General features: G+C 36.0%; 1 protein-coding gene across 1 annotated transcript in view; it reads right to left on the bottom strand.

Moving 5' to 3' along the window:
- RNGTT (RNA guanylyltransferase and 5'-phosphatase) overlaps positions 1–17,623 on the bottom strand; it is a 170,227-nt gene that overhangs the window by 47,100 nt on the left and 105,504 nt on the right. Inside the window, exon 13 of the mRNA XM_059469021.1 lies at positions 16,415–16,515. Within this exon, the coding sequence (XP_059325004.1) occupies positions 16,415–16,515 (101 nt within the window). The remainder of the gene's footprint in view (positions 1–16,414; positions 16,516–17,623) is intronic.

Here is a 17,623-nt window from a genome sequence, read left to right as displayed (position 1 = left end):
CAACTTGCAGAAATGTATCTTTTCTATAAACTGTGGGGAAAAAATGAATTCTTTATTAAAATTTCTGTGTTACTATTAAAGAAAGAGAGCATCTTTTCATTTACTGTACTGAATGATTAATTTTTATTATGTAGAGCACAAGTGAAAGAGCAATTATGATTAAATGCAAACTGCATAGGACAAAAATTGATTACTTCCAGACCCTGGTTGATAACCACTGATTTAAATGGTATCAGGATGACCTGCTTTGTCTCTTCTTTCACATTTTTCTGAGAAGATTTATGTAATGTAAATTATTAAGTTATTAATTAACAAATGTACAGTAAAGCAGGGGCGTTTTTTCCATTTCACAGTCTGCCTCCAACACATAATTTTTTTACTCCAAGCAGTTTTGCATGTCCTCTTGGACTATAATTTACCCTTGCTAAAAAAAGCTTGCTTAAAAAAATTAGTGCAACATGGTTAGTACATTTTAGTTTTTCAAGCAGAAAATACTCATTGTGGTTTTTAAGGTACCTGGATGGATAATAAGCATTTTAAAGTAATATAGCTGACTGCAACTATCTACTGGTATTACAGAAAAAAAAAATTCACAATGTTCATTATAAAAATTGTGAACTTAATTCAGGTTTGATTTAAGGTAGGACAGCCTCTATGAAAAAGCAGTATGTTTTCTTAGGCTAAGCAATACAGTCAGAAAAAACAAGGATGGAGCATGCAAGTTAATCTCAAGTATGAAGAAAGACTTTGATGTCTAGAAATTTGGCTATTTTTTAATATATCTATGATAAGCATAACAAAACATAAGCAATTGGCTTTCCCTACATACCAGCTACATCTTCAGACCATCAAAGAGAAAAACTTATCAATTGGCATACAGGAATGAAATTTCAGCTATTTCATGGAAATTCTATGCATTTTAACCAGGACTTTAATCACTTTGGAGTAGTAGCAGAAAAAAAAGATAATCACCTTTACTGGGAAACCAACCCTGAAGACTCACATGCAAATATGGGTGAGAGAAGTAAAGGCAAATGAATAAAACTTCAGTAGGAACACAAAATTGAATCTATCTGGGAACAGTGACACAGTAACGAGAAGGCACAGAAGAGAGAAAAGGGCAGACTGGTAGAGCACATATTACTGTAATAGATGATGGGAAACCTGCATTTTAACACACCCCTGCTGTCAAGTTTTATATCAGCTGGGAAACCCAAGAGCTGAGTGCCCCATATCTTCTTTTACAACCTTGTTTCTTAAAAGAAGTGCAATTTAGGAGTGGTCAAAGTTACTCTGTTTACTCAGCTACTACAGAGATCTGTGCTCTGGTTCTGTGCTCTGCCCCAGTACAGCCCCAGGAGTCAACTCTTGGTGGAAGAATTCCATTTCTTTTGGACATTCCTCTGCTACATTTTACATGCACAGATTAGTGACAATGGGATTACACTGACAGTTCATGCAATTCTACTTTTTTTGGTCTAAATATTTAATTCCAAATTCAGAATATTGCTGTAATTTTTCACACATGGCATTTACACTGGAAGAAGTCTTATCCATGATTGATTTAAAATGCACAGAAAAATAATTACCTCTTAGTTGATGTTATATGCAAACACATTCCTGAAGCAGTAAAAGAATATCAATCAGACAACTAATACAAATACTGCAAAATCAAGTTTCAATTGTTCCTTCAGAGAAATCTTTATCACTCCTTTTTTGAAGTTACATTCAATACTACCTTGTTATTATGGCAGAGAAAATTTATTATCAGAGAGGAAACAGGCATTTCATTCAGATATAAATCACTCAAAGCTAAGATAGAACATAATTACTGTATTTGACATTTGAAAACTAAGAGAAAGGAAAATTAAATTGTTTTCCTTAGGATCAGAATGCAAGAAGGGTTTTTGGAGAAGCTAGAGAATTCTTGTTCATGAAGTTGTTATGAAGATGACCAGGCTAAAATAGTCTGAAGGAGGCAAGAGTGTTCAGTCTTATATTTGAGAGCTTGTGGGTAAGAAATAACTTTGCAACTCTCAACTTTCTCAAGCCTGCACATATGGTACAAGCAGATTTTCTGCAACTGTCCCAATATCCCAGCCAGTTCTGTAAATCCAAGTTACTCTGTCTGTACTGCAGTTGAAATGATGGTTATTCCCTTCATTATATCTTCACTTTCTCCGCTTTTAATAAACCTCGCTTTTGTCTAAGTTTATCAGTGGTCTTGCCTTACATAGAAAACTGGTTAGTATCTAGAGAAACTCAGAGTTATGGGGATTGAAATGTTCTTACTGTTAGTTTTGTTTACTGATATCAAACTTCAGTAGAAAGCTACCACAGGTACCCACAAATAAATAAAAGATTACCTAAAGTGAGGGTAGAAAGGGAAGCTCACTAGAATTAGGTTTCCTCCACCCAGCTTATTCCAGCCACTCACCTTTCCCACAGCTAATATCATTCTATAACTTCAGTATTTCTGACTTTTCAGGTCTCCTTATTAATTAAACTTGAGGATAAGACTTTGTCAAAAGAAACCAAATAAAACTGCCATCAGCTTCTCTCTTGACAGAATTGCTGGTTTAGATGTTCAGAAATCCATTCGATTTTTTAAAGTTAAATAAAAGAACAATATGTGATTCTGGAGCTATTACATCATAGGAATTAACTTTTAATAATTACCAAATTTTTGCCCTTCTGTCAGAAACTATGCATTTTGTCTTGTAAGAAATTTATATGAAGTCAAATTTAGTGAATTAAAGTAATAATTCAAGTTGAGCAATAACAGACATACGCGTTCTTAACAAGAAGACATAACACGAAACAAGAGTACATAACTAGATCACACTGCTTAAATAATAACCTGGTTAAAAAAAAAACACAAAAGAGAAGCAACTGTGCAAAGTTTACATCTATAGCATCTTTATGCTATGCATTCCTAGACTGTTTAAAAATCTGTATTAAATTTTCATTCTAAAGGAGTCATCAGTTTCATAACTCAGCTTTCAGCAACAAATAATTTTGGGCCAAATGTACAAAATCCTTGGGGAAGTGAATAACCCTCAGTCTATACAGGGGAAAGCAAAAGAACAGCCAGCACTGTATAATTTCAATATTTGTTCTTTTCTGCAGTCAATAGGGTTCATAGCTCTTCCTCAGGCTTGTCCAGTAAACTTGTCGAGTTTTTAAGTAATTGGTACAGGTTATACTGTGCTTTAAATAAGAGGGACCAATTTACTTTCACTCAAATGAAAGTGTTTTACAAGTCTAAAACAATGCCCCCTCCTCTTGCCACAGTCTGGACATAGGCATGCCTTTTGCCCATAGAGGCACTATCAAAACACAAAATTTGCCAGCCAAATAACATAAAAAACTTAATCTCTGAAAAAGGCACTATATCATCTTCAGAAAACACATGGAAAATTTCTACATACTGCATGTATCTGAATATTGCCAGAAAAAACTGGCATATGATACATGAAAAAAAACTTAAATTGTGTAATAGTTTCCTCTTATTTTTAATATGAGAGCAAAACTAAAGTAAACAACAGAGAAATTATCACTATGCAGAAACCATTAATCATATGTTATTAAATGGCTGAGCAAAAGAGAAAAATGACCATTGAACATTTCATTTTGGTGACATAATTCAAATAACTGAAGCTTAATACTTCTGCTGTTAAAGCAAGCTGTGTTTATAGCCTATTTTAGCTGGAAGAATGCATTTGCATGCCATACCATTGCCTCTCCTAAAACCAGAAAATTATTCCAGTTTATCATAATAAAGAATTCACCTCTTGAAATGCAATTTTCTTAACACACAAGTAATGTATGAAGATTTTTTAAAAAGTGAGCATTGTGCAGAAACCAACTGCAAACATTCTGCTCAGTGGGACTCCAGCAATTTCTGCTTCTCTTCCTGAATGAGACCAGAATGATCAACAGTCAGTCCTGAGTAGAACTGTGCTCAGATCATTTTAATTGCAAATTAAGAAGTCAGAATGTTAACGATACTTAGTTGAGGAGAGTTAGCCATGTCCATAGGAAATCTTCCCTTTCAGATCAGATCCTTCATTAGGAGATATCCAATTCACTTCTGAAACTATCGGTCTTAATCTAGTCCACAAATCCAGAGATTTCCTGCAACTGAATATTCTCTTTCAAGTAGAATTCTGTATTCCTGAGAAAAAAAGACTAAAATTCTGATAATTTAATATTTGGTGCTTTAACATTCACCAAAAGAGTGAAGTGTTTTTATAAACATCTGAGCGAAATGATGGTTTTGATATTTTCCCATTGAGAAGCAAAAAGATAAAATAATCAAATTCACTATCCTGTTTCACTCTTCTCAATCCAACCTTCTCTATCCTATACTTAGAGATATATACATTAGATTTAATTTATAATACACTGATAAATATTTGGTCACAGTGCAATCTTTTGATACTTTGTGAAGAAAAGGCTTTAAGCGTGAAAATAGCCAAAGATTATAGCTTTGAAAATATTTAGTTGTTATAAGGGGAAAAATGCCATCTGCTGGGTACAGCTGAGGACTGTCCTTTTCTTCCCAACACACCATGCTGTCCTGAGAGAGATTTCTCTCCACTTCATAATTCATTTTCCCATCTTGAAAACTGATACAGATACATGCATTGTTTTTGAGGGAATGTAATAACAACCTGATTAAAACTCCATAACAAAAGCTTCTTATCATATACTTCTTAAAGGCTGGAGGGCTGACAACAGATAGGATGACTAGCAAAGGAATAATATTGCTATTAATCTTTTAAAAACATTAGAACTGTCTCTAACATTCCTCCCCACACCCCCAAATACTTCACATACTTTTGTATTTTCACTTATATAAACTTCACTGTTAAGTGATTTATAAGCCATGGAACACTGATTGGTGGAGTACAGGTAAAGAACCATTCGGTTACCCAGCTTAAAAGCACAAAACCAAGGCACTGAAAACGCCTTAATAAAGTATGGAAAAGAAGTGGAGAATGTCCAGTTAAGAAATTTATTTGTATGAAGAGGGCAAAAAATTAATATGAGAAAAACCCGATTTAATAAAATAAATAAGCTTTAAAATTAAGAAGTGTGATAAAAGGTAGATAGGGTTTCCCTATGTTAACATGAAGAAGAAAACAAAAGAGTTGCTTTGATTCATAACAAACAACGGGATTCCTTTACATTTTTGCTTGTTATTAATTTTACAATGTAAAATGTAACAGCTTGTCACCTATGTGTGCAGATACACATATGCATATAGGTATATTTATAAATTTAAAATTCTGATTCATCTCATATAAAGCTGAACCAGCTTACAATTTTGAAAATCTGGGTTTCAAAGTTAAAATAAAGGCTTATTTTTCATCTATACAATGATGCTAAAAATCATGCAGCTTCTGTCATGTACATATCTTTCTTTTGTTTAAGATAAAAGCCTTGATTTCAGAATGGAATTCAGTACCAAAACATGCTTGTACTTCACATTCATTGTCATGACTGCTTTGTAAAAAGACAACAAGCATAAAAATAATGAAAATAAGGAACTTTGGCCTTTTTAAGATCCTCTAGCAAGAGGACATGTTGTCAGATGGACCCAAAATTCTACTGAAAACTATTAAATGCTTTTTACAAATTCCCACTCAAAGTACAATATGTGTACATGCTCCATACACCACCATTACTGTTCTCTTCCCTATCACTCAGGTAACAACATGGATTCTCCACTACCACTGACTCATTAGGCCCTGATTATGCAAACTGATCTCCCACTGACAGATACATGCACCCATAGCCTCACTGATTTTAATGTGCTTCTATAGCAGGACAAGCATCTTTCCCCAGAAAAAAAAAGCTACAAGCTGGGTGTTAGTTAAAAAGACAGCAAATGTGAATTACCAAACCTATGGCACATCCCAAGTCATTAAACAGATATCAAAAATCCAATTTATTTCCTCAAAATGAAAATGTCCCTTAAAATGCTAATTTTTAAAAACTCATTCTACATGTACATAGCTTAAGTCAATCATCACATCTTGAATCCACCCAAAACCAGAGATACTAGATAATTATCCTGAAAAAGGATTAAGAAGGTTTCTTTTCTAATGTTTATGAAGTTGTAAGATAAGCACATGTACCAAGAATTTCTCTTTGCTATCAACGAGGGAAGGTGAAACTGCTGATAATCTCCCTGTATTTCAGAAGCCCACAGTTGCATGCATACCATATTGATAACACTTATGGCAGAAATGCAAACAATCTGCATCAGGGTCATTTATTTTGTTGACACATTTTGCTGATTCCAAACTACTTGTGAATTCAGTAAGACACAAAAAGCTGGGCTTCTAATTCCCAAACCAATTTCAAAACATTCTGATGGTATCAGAGCAAACTGAATCATAGTCTTGGAGCTACGACTGTCATGAATTATTTTTATCTTTAATATATTCATTATTTAGTACTTGTATATGTTCTTTTACGATTTCTGAGTTTGGTGTTGTCAGAAAATTAAGTAATAAAATGCTCAGAGTGAGACCTATGAAGAGTAAATATATGTACAATATCATTTTCTGTCCAGACTGTTTGCTCTACTTTACCATGGTGATAATTTCTTTTTCCTTCTTTGAGCTACACCACAGAAGGCAAGGGAGTCATTTGAGCTGAGGTTTTTTCCCTCTTAAATGCACGTTTCATAGAATCGCAGAATGGTTTGGGTTGGAAGGGAACTTCAAGATCATCAAGTTCCACTCCCTGCCCCAGGGACCACCTTCCACTAGACCAGGTGGCTCCAAGTCCCATCCAACCTGGTCTTGAACAGCATCAGGGATGGGGCATCCACCACAGTTCCTCTGGGCAATGTATTCCAGTGCCTCACCACCCCCACAGCTAAGAATTTCTTCCCAATACTTAACCTAAATCTGCCCTTTTTCAGTTTAAAGCCACTCCCCTTTGTCCTATCACTACAGGCCCTTGTAAACAACCCCTCTCCAGGTACTGGAACCTTTCCTGCCTCCAGGCTGAACAAGCCAAAACCTCAGCCTGTCTTTGTAGGAAAGGTACTCCAGCCCTCTGATCATCTTTGGAGCCTCCTCTGGATTCATTCCCACAATTCTTTAATTTCAAACACCAGGAAAAACACTTATTTTTCAGACCTGTAATAATCCTATATTAATGCTCCTTTCTGAATATAGTTTCAGATGTATAGATCTGTAAACTCACGAAAACAGACAATAAAATCTCATTAAGCAACAAATTAAAACCACAAACACATACCACAAAAAAAACCCCAAAGCAAACAACTGAATATTAATTTGTACTGTAAACAGTTAATGGAGAAAAAAAATATTCTGAGTTAAAGTACCATTCATGACATATTTAAAAATCTAGAAAATACCTCTTGTCTGAAAATGACCAAATAGTCACTACATGTAAAAATGCAGAAAAAATGCATTTCTAAGAAACTCACACCAATTTCTAAAATCCATGTAAAGCACTTTGAACAAGATGTTCACAAATACTCTCTAATAAGTCCTATAATTTAAAAAACTTATATCCACTGATGGAAAAAAAATATGCTCACAACTGAGTTCCAGTAAGTTTGAGAGCAGCATATCTATTTCAAGCTATAGCAACAGGAAGATTAACATTTTTTTCTATGTAAATTAGATGGCTTTTAAATTATGCAAACCTTTACAGTGGCAAACCTTTACAGTGAATAATATCAAATCCCTGTTTATAAAAATTGTATGTTATTTTACTTTGCAACTTACAAATCTTCTCAAAAAGGACAATCACACAATTTGCAAATTAAATATATGTACAATAAATATTCTTACTCTAAGTACTGTACTGTAAAATCTCTATTTACAGTAAAGAAAGCATAAAGAAAGAAAACAAAAAATGCTTAAAATACATATTAGTTTAAGTGTCTAACAGTTCCATGTTATTTGCAAAATATTTAACACCTGATCTGCAAATTATCTTAGAATAAGTCTGATTGGCAAGGACCATTACATGTCATCTGTCTCAAGCTCAGGACTGGGTCAGCTTCCAAGTTATATCAGGGTATACTCACAGGCTCATCTAATTAACTTCTGAATGCTTCCAAAGATGGAGACTCCACAACTTGCCAACCTACTACAGTGTTTGACTTTCATCACGCTGTTTCTCCTCTTGACCTTCTACAATTGTGTTCTTTGCCTGCCTTTTTTTCAACATCAATCTCAGAGCAATGTGGCTTCATCCTATCTATCACCTGCTGTTAGGGAGTAGTAAACAGCAGTTACGTATTACACAGCCTTCTCTTATTTGGACAGAGGAAACCCAGTTCTCTCAGCCTTTCTGTGTATGCCATGTTCCCCAATCCCCTCACAGACTTGGAGGCACTCCACTGAACTTGCTCCAGTGCATCAATGTCTTTCTCAATTTGGGGAGCCCAAAACAAGAGAAGTACTCCAAATGCAGTCTCACAAATGCCAAACAGAATTGAAGAATCATCTCCTCCACAGAAGCCCAGCTATCACATTAATTGGCTGCCTTTGCTCTAAGGGCTAACTCTTGCTCCAGTTTCAAAGTTTTGCCTTTCAGTATCCTGAGCTCCAGTTTGCCTAAGTAGTCCCTAACTTCAACTTCCCTGCACTCTGCCATAAGATTCAGGGACCCCAAAAGCCTGAGAACAGACCTTACCAAAGCAAAGGCTGCAGTGTGTACCCTCAGCATTTTTGCATCTTTTCCACTGTCTAGTGCTGCATCAGCATCACACCATTTCCTTAAGTCTACCTCCCATTAATAATAGGTCTGTCCCACCTACAGACACCAGTGACTTAGCTTCAATTCCAGTGCAGTTTTGCCTTTCCTACATCCTTCTCTCTACACCCAACACTGTTGTTACATTCTTCATGGAGGTCTGTCACTATTTACAGACTCCATACATTTCACTGTTTGGGTGAGTTGACTTAGGAATTCCCCATTCAAGCAAGCTGTACCTGTTTGCCATACCTGCTTGTCTTCCTGCACAAGGAAGAGTACTCCTTGTGCATTGGAAGAAGCTGTTCTTGAAGATCAACCAGCTGTTCTGAGCCTCTCTGCAGTTCAAAGGGACCTGACACGGGTTTCTACCTCTATTACATGAAAATCCAAAGCAAATCATTCTGAAGTCCAATATAATTTCTTCACTGCCTCCTTCTCTCACTCTTCTCAGATTATACCACTTTGCAGTAGTTTAGCTGGGGGTGGCATCAGCCCTCCATTTCCACATTCACAAGTAGCAAGGAATCTAAGGTACAGGGACAAATAGGAATAAATATCTATCCAAATGTAAATTAGAAGAGAGAAATACATGGGAGGTATGAAAATTTTGGAGATGTTTTTCTTCATCTCACTCAAGAGATAGAAATGGATCTTAACAGAGAGGATAACCATGATGATAACTGACACAAGCAACTGGAAAGACTACTTTAAGGCAGCAGCTATTTCAAGAAAAGGGAACAGGGTCCATAAAACATACGAGACTACATTTACATTCCAATTTGCTAGCATATAGATAATTTTAGAATGATATGAGGCAAAGCTTTTAAAAATCTGGAGAAATGAGTAGCTGAAGTAGAATAATTATCTGACAGATGGAGATTGCCCAAGACTGCCACTTGAACATATAAAAAGATGAGACTGACTTCATTTTTGAAATGCAACATTAGAAATTCCGAGAGCATCCTGAGTATTAGTTGTGGAAGGTACAAGATTTTATTCAGTGTACCAGAGTATAAACAGAGGTTAGATTCAAAGCTTTACTTTGAACATAGTTTTTAAAGGCTGAAGCTTTATAAAAAGATTTTAAATACCCTCACATAAGCAATATAGCATACATATTTACAGCATAGTACTTGGCTAAAATGTCTGTCTACCAGTTTCCTTTGCAATGCCAATGTTGCAGCTGCACATGCACATTTCTACCATGGTGGCATTTGGGCTTCTCCTTCCTGCGCCACTGCATTGCTCTTTCTACACATTACATCCTCTTCAATCTGTTGGCACAACCATGCCCCTGCATTTCCACTTCAGAAAGTCAACTCTAGTAACAGCTGAATGCCTGAAGGTAATATCTAACCAAATTACTCCTTTACTTCCACTAGTAACTCTCACATTTCCACGAAAAGTAACCAATTCCACAGCATGCATGCTTCCTTTAACAACAGTACAGCCATAAACACACTTAACACATTCAAACCTGCACTCAGCCTGCTGCCATCCTCACATGGCACATCTCTGCCTCTATTTGCAACATCTTGTCCTTATTTATTTCATTATTGTTGCACAACTTCATCTGCATTCTGCTTCATAGCTCCACTCTACCCAACAGCAATGCAGCCCCAACACTGACTGTGGTCTTTGGAGACTAGGGGAACATGGGATTACTATTTTTATCCCCAGGGTATTTACTTGTAAAAGCCCCTTTCTGTGATGGATGGCACATATAAGAGTCTGTGCTCTTTGATTATGGACATTCTGCAAACAGGTGAGAAGGCAAAGATTTCACAGCCCAAACTAACAACTTTAGTATCACATAAAAGTGGGAATGGGAAGAGAGGAAGGAGCACCAACACCCAGGGCATGCAAACTATCCCATTAGTCCTGCTATCTTAGCTGATTCAATTAACTCATATGGTTTTTCAGGGAGTAACTATTTTTTTTTAAAGCAGAAGAGTAAAAAAGACTAGCTTATAAAAAGAACAGAAACATAACTATATGAGAGCAAATCAAGAATATCACAGACATTTTGAACCAGTTGCAGCTCTTCTTCTCCCCCAGTCCTTTTAAATTTTTAAAACAAAAAGGAAAATACCACTTCTAAAAAAAAAGACATCCTCTTGCCTGTATCTATATCTGGTTGTTGGTTTGTAATTTCCAGTGGATCCAAGGATATCCCCACTATCCTTGAATGAATTGTATTTTTTCTTCCATTTTTTTATTACTTGACAATGTCCAAGCTAAACAGAACTTTGCCTAAACACTGTTTGGGGTTTTCCCTGTACAGTCTAGTTAATAATGAATACAATACAAAATTACAAACTTAACACTAATAAATAGTTCATGTCTACTTCAAATTACTACTTTTTTTAGAGGAGTACAACTTCAAAGATGAGTAAAACCCTTGATGGTTTTTATCTAGTACTTCAAGGTACTAGATAAAATTTATATTATATTGTGATTTGAAATGGTATCAAATTGACCCAGTAAGATATTAATTCAAAGCAAATAAAGCCAAAAATTTTCTTGTAATTTGATTTTAGCAGTCTGATACAGATAAAATTAAGGGATTTGCAAAGGCTAATTAAAAATCTGTAAAAGGAAGCATGGACATTTAAGAAATTCTGGTTATGGAAGCTACCAGAAACATGGTACTATGTGACATTTTCAGTCAATATTTGTGACATTTAAGTAAGGCTCAGAGTTAGTTCGGGGTGTTTTGGCTTTTTAAGAAATATTCATACAGCCAGACATTTTGAGAAAAAGCGTCTCTGCTATTTAAAAGCAGTCTTCCCTGCAATGTAAGTGAGAATCTGCGCACAGCAAATAAATATCCTTCACATTCTCTACTTTTAAGGTTATTTAACTTGTAGGTCATTAGGAAAAGCAGTTAAAGTGCTTGAGACCCTCTTATTTTTTCATGAGCATCATCATCATTTAAGAAAACACAAGGTATACTTGCGACCATTGTTCTAATAAACCTGAAATGAAAGAGAAGTGCCGGGAAGCAGGTCAGCCTTTTTAAAACACATGTAATGTAAGGGCTTTTCAGTTCAACTGCTTGTTTCACAAGAGACAAACAACAAAGTACTATCTTGTTTAAATGATTTAATGAGCTGTTGGTTGTTATTGCAGGGGTTTTGTGTTAGGGGGTTTTGGTGGGTTTTTTTAACTAGGACTAACTATATTGATGTAATGAGAAGAGATTGAGAGAGAGCACAAGCTGAAATTCTTGCAAATACAACACAAAAAGAGTTAATTTAACCATCATCCTGATGCTTGGAGAGGCTGGACAATGATAATACACAGGAGACAATTACCAAGGCTCAGCTGATAAGATGTAACTCACTAAGGTGCAATAATGCAATTTCTTTCAAATATGTGCACTGAACAGGAGTGTCAGTATTAGGTCACTGAGGTTACAGAAACCCTGCCTTTCTTTGGGATGCAATGGTATCATTTTTCTTTATGTTTATTCTTTGTTATGCAGTCTTCATCTTTATCAGGCTTATTCTAAAAGTACTTCACAGATCATAAGACCAATCCTTTTAAATTCAATGGCAAAACTCCCTCCAATATCATATCAAGAATGAAATAACTGAAGCCCAGATAAAAGCAATTGGTCATTCATCCATAACGGGACTACATCTGGGGTGAAACAGCAGCTATTTTGCAGTTAACACTTCTATTGCAAACTGATCTATGGAGCAAAATGCTCAACTCAAAGCACAGGGGAATTTACATAGATGGAAAATAATCACACTGACTAGAATCTGGCAAACTCCCCAGAGGTAACTCCTTTATTCAGATGAAAAATGCACAAGATTGTTTACAATTGTTCAGGATCTCAATTACATATGCTATCTAAAAGACATGTCCAACAGCTGACAGAACTCCAATCTCATGCTACTGAATAAATAATGCTCCTATATGGGGGTTTTTTTTCACTATTTGAGTGAGTAGGGCACTATAAATGCAAGGGCTGCATGGTTATAGCTTTGTGATTTGGTTCAGTTTTTAACACTACTGTCCAGGCTGTAAACTGTGATAAGATCACACACAACTGCAGCACAGGTTTAGTTATGTCTGCATTTCAAGATTAAAAGATGAATCTGAAAACCAGAACAGAGGACTTGGAAATTACAGACAATTCCTGTTCACATTGTTTCAAGCTGTTATGTATTTGAGGTCAATATTTTAACTCGGGCTCCTTATTTGTCTGTAAGAGATCAATACAAAGGCACACCTTCTATTTCTGTAGATGCTGTTTGCCTATCTGTGTCGAAACAACGTGCAACTTCTGTAAATTCTGTACCAGTACCACAGCCACATCTGTAGTATTTTGCTGTCAAATGCCCAAGAGATTCACTGGCTGAATGGCAGACCCCAGAGGGTTGTGATCAGTGGCACCCTGTCACTAGTGGTGTCCCCCAAGGTTGAGAAGTCGGCCTGGTATTGTTCAGTTTACTCCTGCATGACTTGGATGGAGGGGCAGAGGCCCTCTTACAAGTTCATTACAAGTTCACTGATGACACAAAGCTGCAGGAGTGGCTGATACCCCAGAGGGCTCTGCAGCCCTTCAGAAGGACCTCAGCAGGCTGGAGAGAGGGGCAGAGAGGAACTTTCTAAAATTTGTCAAGGGAAATGTGCATGGTCCTGCATGTGGGAAGGAATAACCCCATGTGCCACTACAGGGCTGATCTGCTGGAAACCAGCTCTGCAGAGAAAGAGCTGGGGCTTCTGCTGGAGTACAAGCAAGCTGTCCATAAGCCAGCAGTGCCCTTGTGGCCAAGAAGGCCAATGGTATCCTGGGGTGCATTAGGAACAGCATTGCCAGGAGGTTGGGGGAGGTGAATCTGCCCCTCTAGTGTGCCCTTGTAAGGCCACATCTGGAGTGCTGTGTCCAGTTCTGGGCTCCTCAGTGCAAGAGGGACCTGGAGTTCCTGGAGAAGGTCCAGTGCAGGGCTACAAGCATGACTGAGAGACTGGAGCATCTCTCTTACGAGGAAAGGGAGATGGGCCTGAGGGAGCTGGGCCTGTTCAGCCTTGAGAAGAGAAGACTGAGAGGGGTGGTCGTCTTCAATGTCTGTAGGTATCCACAGGGAGGTATCAGAGGTTGGAGCCAGGCTTTTCTTGGTGATGCCAAGCAACAGGACAAGAGACAATGCGCAGAAACTGAAGCATAGGAAGGAACTGGAACTGATGTTCCATCTGAACAAGAGGAAGAACTCTGCTATGTGAGTGACCAAGCACTGGAATGGATTGCCCAGAGAGTTGGTGGAGTCTCCTTCACTGGACATACTCAAGAACCATCTGGATGCAACCCTGTGCCATGAGCTCTAGGATAACTGCTTGAGCTGGGAGGTTGGACCAGATGACCAACTCACTGTTGTCCCCTCCCAACCCTACCCATTCTGTAGCGCTGTAATTCCTTTATGGATTACTGAAGAAGAAAATTTTCTTTATATAAAAAGTTGAAACCTATATCAATGCTTGCTTTTAATCTCAGTGTGCTGGAAGGAAGCAGGAAGCCCAATGTTGTCACATTAGAACTGCAGTAGCAAGACACTCATTTCATCAAATCAAACAATTTTAGTTAGTGCTCAGAACTCAGGAACTGTCTTTATGCGGTCTAAAGTTAAAGAAGATTCTTTTAAAACTCTGGTTTATTCCAAAGTAAATAAAACCTGTTTTGTTCCAAAGTTTCTTTGAATGACTTTAGATTTTACCCAAAGTAACAACTGAAGCAGACAAACCAGGAGTATTTCATTCACAGTTTGTGTTTCACTGAGCAGAAGCTACTATTTCATAGGACATTATTTAATACAAATACCTCTCTCCCACGAGTGCTAAGTTATTATTTTCTGCCCCATACTTCATTACATTTTATTTTTGTTGCATGAATGCACTTAGTAGCAGTCAATTGTCATGTATGATGGAGTAAAACTTACCTGCAAGAACTGTACTTTATTTATGAAATATCAGATTTCTAGGATTTTCTGTATGCATGTAAGAGCAGCATAAACACTGACATATTTAAATATTACATTATTTACAGAGTAATTCAAGTAATTATTTCCATAATACAAGAACTGCTTTCATTTTCACATAGCTGAAATATGATAGAACTTTTCTAAATGCTAGAAAGTTATTTCAATTCTACAATGGACCAGCCATTCTTTAATAATTTGTTATTAACTGCTACTAACGTTTTAGAAATAGCATTTTTGCTGGCTCATATTTTATAACCTTTTCATGTTCCAATCAAATAGTCTGTGATGTAATATATTAAACATAACACAACAGCACTGACAGTTAGGTGTCTGAAATCAGAGATAACTAATCAACCAATACTCCTTCATTAATATGAAATGAAAAATGTGTTGCATTTTGTTTCTGAATCACATACTAGTACTGTATACGTGCAAACTCCAGCAGAAGTCATAAGAATACTCTCATAAAAATAACCTTTCTATCAAATAATGGGCTATTTTTAAAAGAACTTTAACATAAATCTTTCATATTACATTATCCTGTGACTTAAATAAATTGCAAAAAAACATAAAATGTTGTAATGAGCTGATTATCTGAAGTAAAATGAAGTATTTCTGTTATTCTCTGAAATAGTTACGTTGTCATTGAAGATTTATATTTTCAAACACAAAAATTTGAACCGATAATTCTGATCTCATGAAACACTGAGAACTTATCAGCTGAGTATATTTTGCATAAAAACCCCATATCCTTAAGATTATCTCTATTCACCAAATGTTTTTATTAATGTGACATGCAGATGTCTGAAAGTTAAATGTGCCATTATTAGCACCCTGGAATATGCAAGCAATATCTGAATTAATTGTTTAATCATATTGAGTCGCCTGTGGCACCAAGAAAAAGAAAAGCCAAATGTCAGTATTTCACACCATCAATTGAAATGAGTCCCAGATGTTAAAACACTAAGCAACCTAAAAATCATTAATTTAATTTTAACCAAAAACTTTTCCAAAGCAAGCTTAATCTAGAGATTCAGTCTTTCCCTTCCCCTCTCCAGCACAACTAAACATGGAAATAACCCCTATTTAATACATGCAGTGACTGAACCAGGCAAATCATAGGACCAATGTAAAGATCTTCATGTCTTCTGCCATTAAAACTCACTGGTTTTGATTAAGATTTTAATGGTTTTAAAGACAATACCAAAGAATCCAATACCAATTTTACTTGTTTACTAACAAGTAAAAATGTCAGGCTTTGTTTTTATCTAAGAAAACAAATACTGTTTGTCATTGTGCACAATTCTAAAGTAGAAGAAAGCTTTGGTTGTTATCATTTTGTCTAAAATCAATGAAAAAAGTTTTAGGAATTTAAGCTAATACAGCCTGACTACTCTCAAAAACATACTGCCAAACCCAAATGGGACTTTTTTTCAGAAATTTGAAGAAACTTAATTTAAGAATGAATAAATTCATAATATAAACATCTGCCATTGTTTTCAGTACAACACTCATTACAACAGTTGCTTATATTTTGAATGAACAAGTTCTAGAGAATATAGAAAGGCTTAGCCCCAGGAAGTGTCAAGAAATATCAGAGGACAGATTAACTGCTCAGGGACATTCACACAAGTGCTACAGATTTAAAAAGGGAAGAGATTACATACCCCTCTCCACCAATTCTTGTTATCTTTAGACGAAAATCAACTGAGTTCAGGCTGGGTGGCTTCCATTTCAAAATATCATCACATCGACCAGGCTTGTATTTCTGAAGTAAATTAAAATGCAGTTTAATTATGCTTATTGGTTTTCACTGGTTTTAAAAGTAACAATTCAGCCTTTCAGACTCTATTAGCTGTCTCTAATGAATAACAATAGTCAGTGACTGGAACAACGAATACCATTATCATGGAGGTAGCTGTGCTTCACTACTTTGCTTCTCCCTTTAAAAACTGCTTGGCACTATAGCTCTGCCATTCCATATAATAAAAAGCTGAGAATGGAAATAAAAATTAGCATATTTCATTATCTCTCTCTGGCTAATGGAAAATTTCAAAAAAGAAAATAAGACAGCAGAGAAAGAAACAAAAACACTCATAGGGCATACAGAAAAAAACAAATTTAAAGTAATCTCAATGTTTTGGAACTATTTAATGAAAAATACTTTTGTTATCCATGCTGTTGGCTGACAAAACACAAAAAAGGCAAAAGCCATCATACTGCCAGCTCTCAAAAAGACTCATCAGAAACACGTTCTTTCATAGCAAAGGAATTTAAGTTATGTAAAGATTAAAGAACATCATGATATACCAGAACATAAATAAGAGAGCATCTCTTGACAAAGAGAGAGGGTACACATTTGAGCCACAAGTTGAAAGGAACAATTTTCTATTAAATTAGAGCTTTAGTTTCTCATGGTCTCGGCTATAATTTGCTTTCATTTACTAAGCTGCCATTTTGTTCATCCTCAGTTATCACTGAGAATTAACTTGTTGACCCCTTCCTTACCAAATATCTTTCATAGCAATGGAAAAAATCTGAATTAACGTGAATAGGGCAAAAGAATAATCTGTAAATGCACAGAATGAGAAAATTTACTTCCTTATTTATATAGTGAGAAAATTTAAGCAATTTTATATGAAAAATAAAACTAACCAAGAATGTCCACTGTCTTTTAGTAACAGAACAGTCATCAGCATCACACTGCACTCATGCTGTGCAAAATATTTTCAAAATACAGACTTTACTGATGACAAACATAACAGTTCTAGATCTAAAATGAGAAAAGCAAATTAATTTTCTGTTTTCTGACGGAAGAATGTAAAGTTACTCCTTCCAAAACAAATGCAGAGTACCTTACCTACCATTTCTTGATG

This window comes from Ammospiza nelsoni, chromosome 3 (assembly GCF_027579445.1).
Source record: "Ammospiza nelsoni isolate bAmmNel1 chromosome 3, bAmmNel1.pri, whole genome shotgun sequence".
NCBI lineage: Eukaryota > Metazoa > Chordata > Aves > Passeriformes > Passerellidae > Ammospiza > Ammospiza nelsoni.
This window is presented reverse-complemented; position numbering and strand designations above follow the sequence as displayed.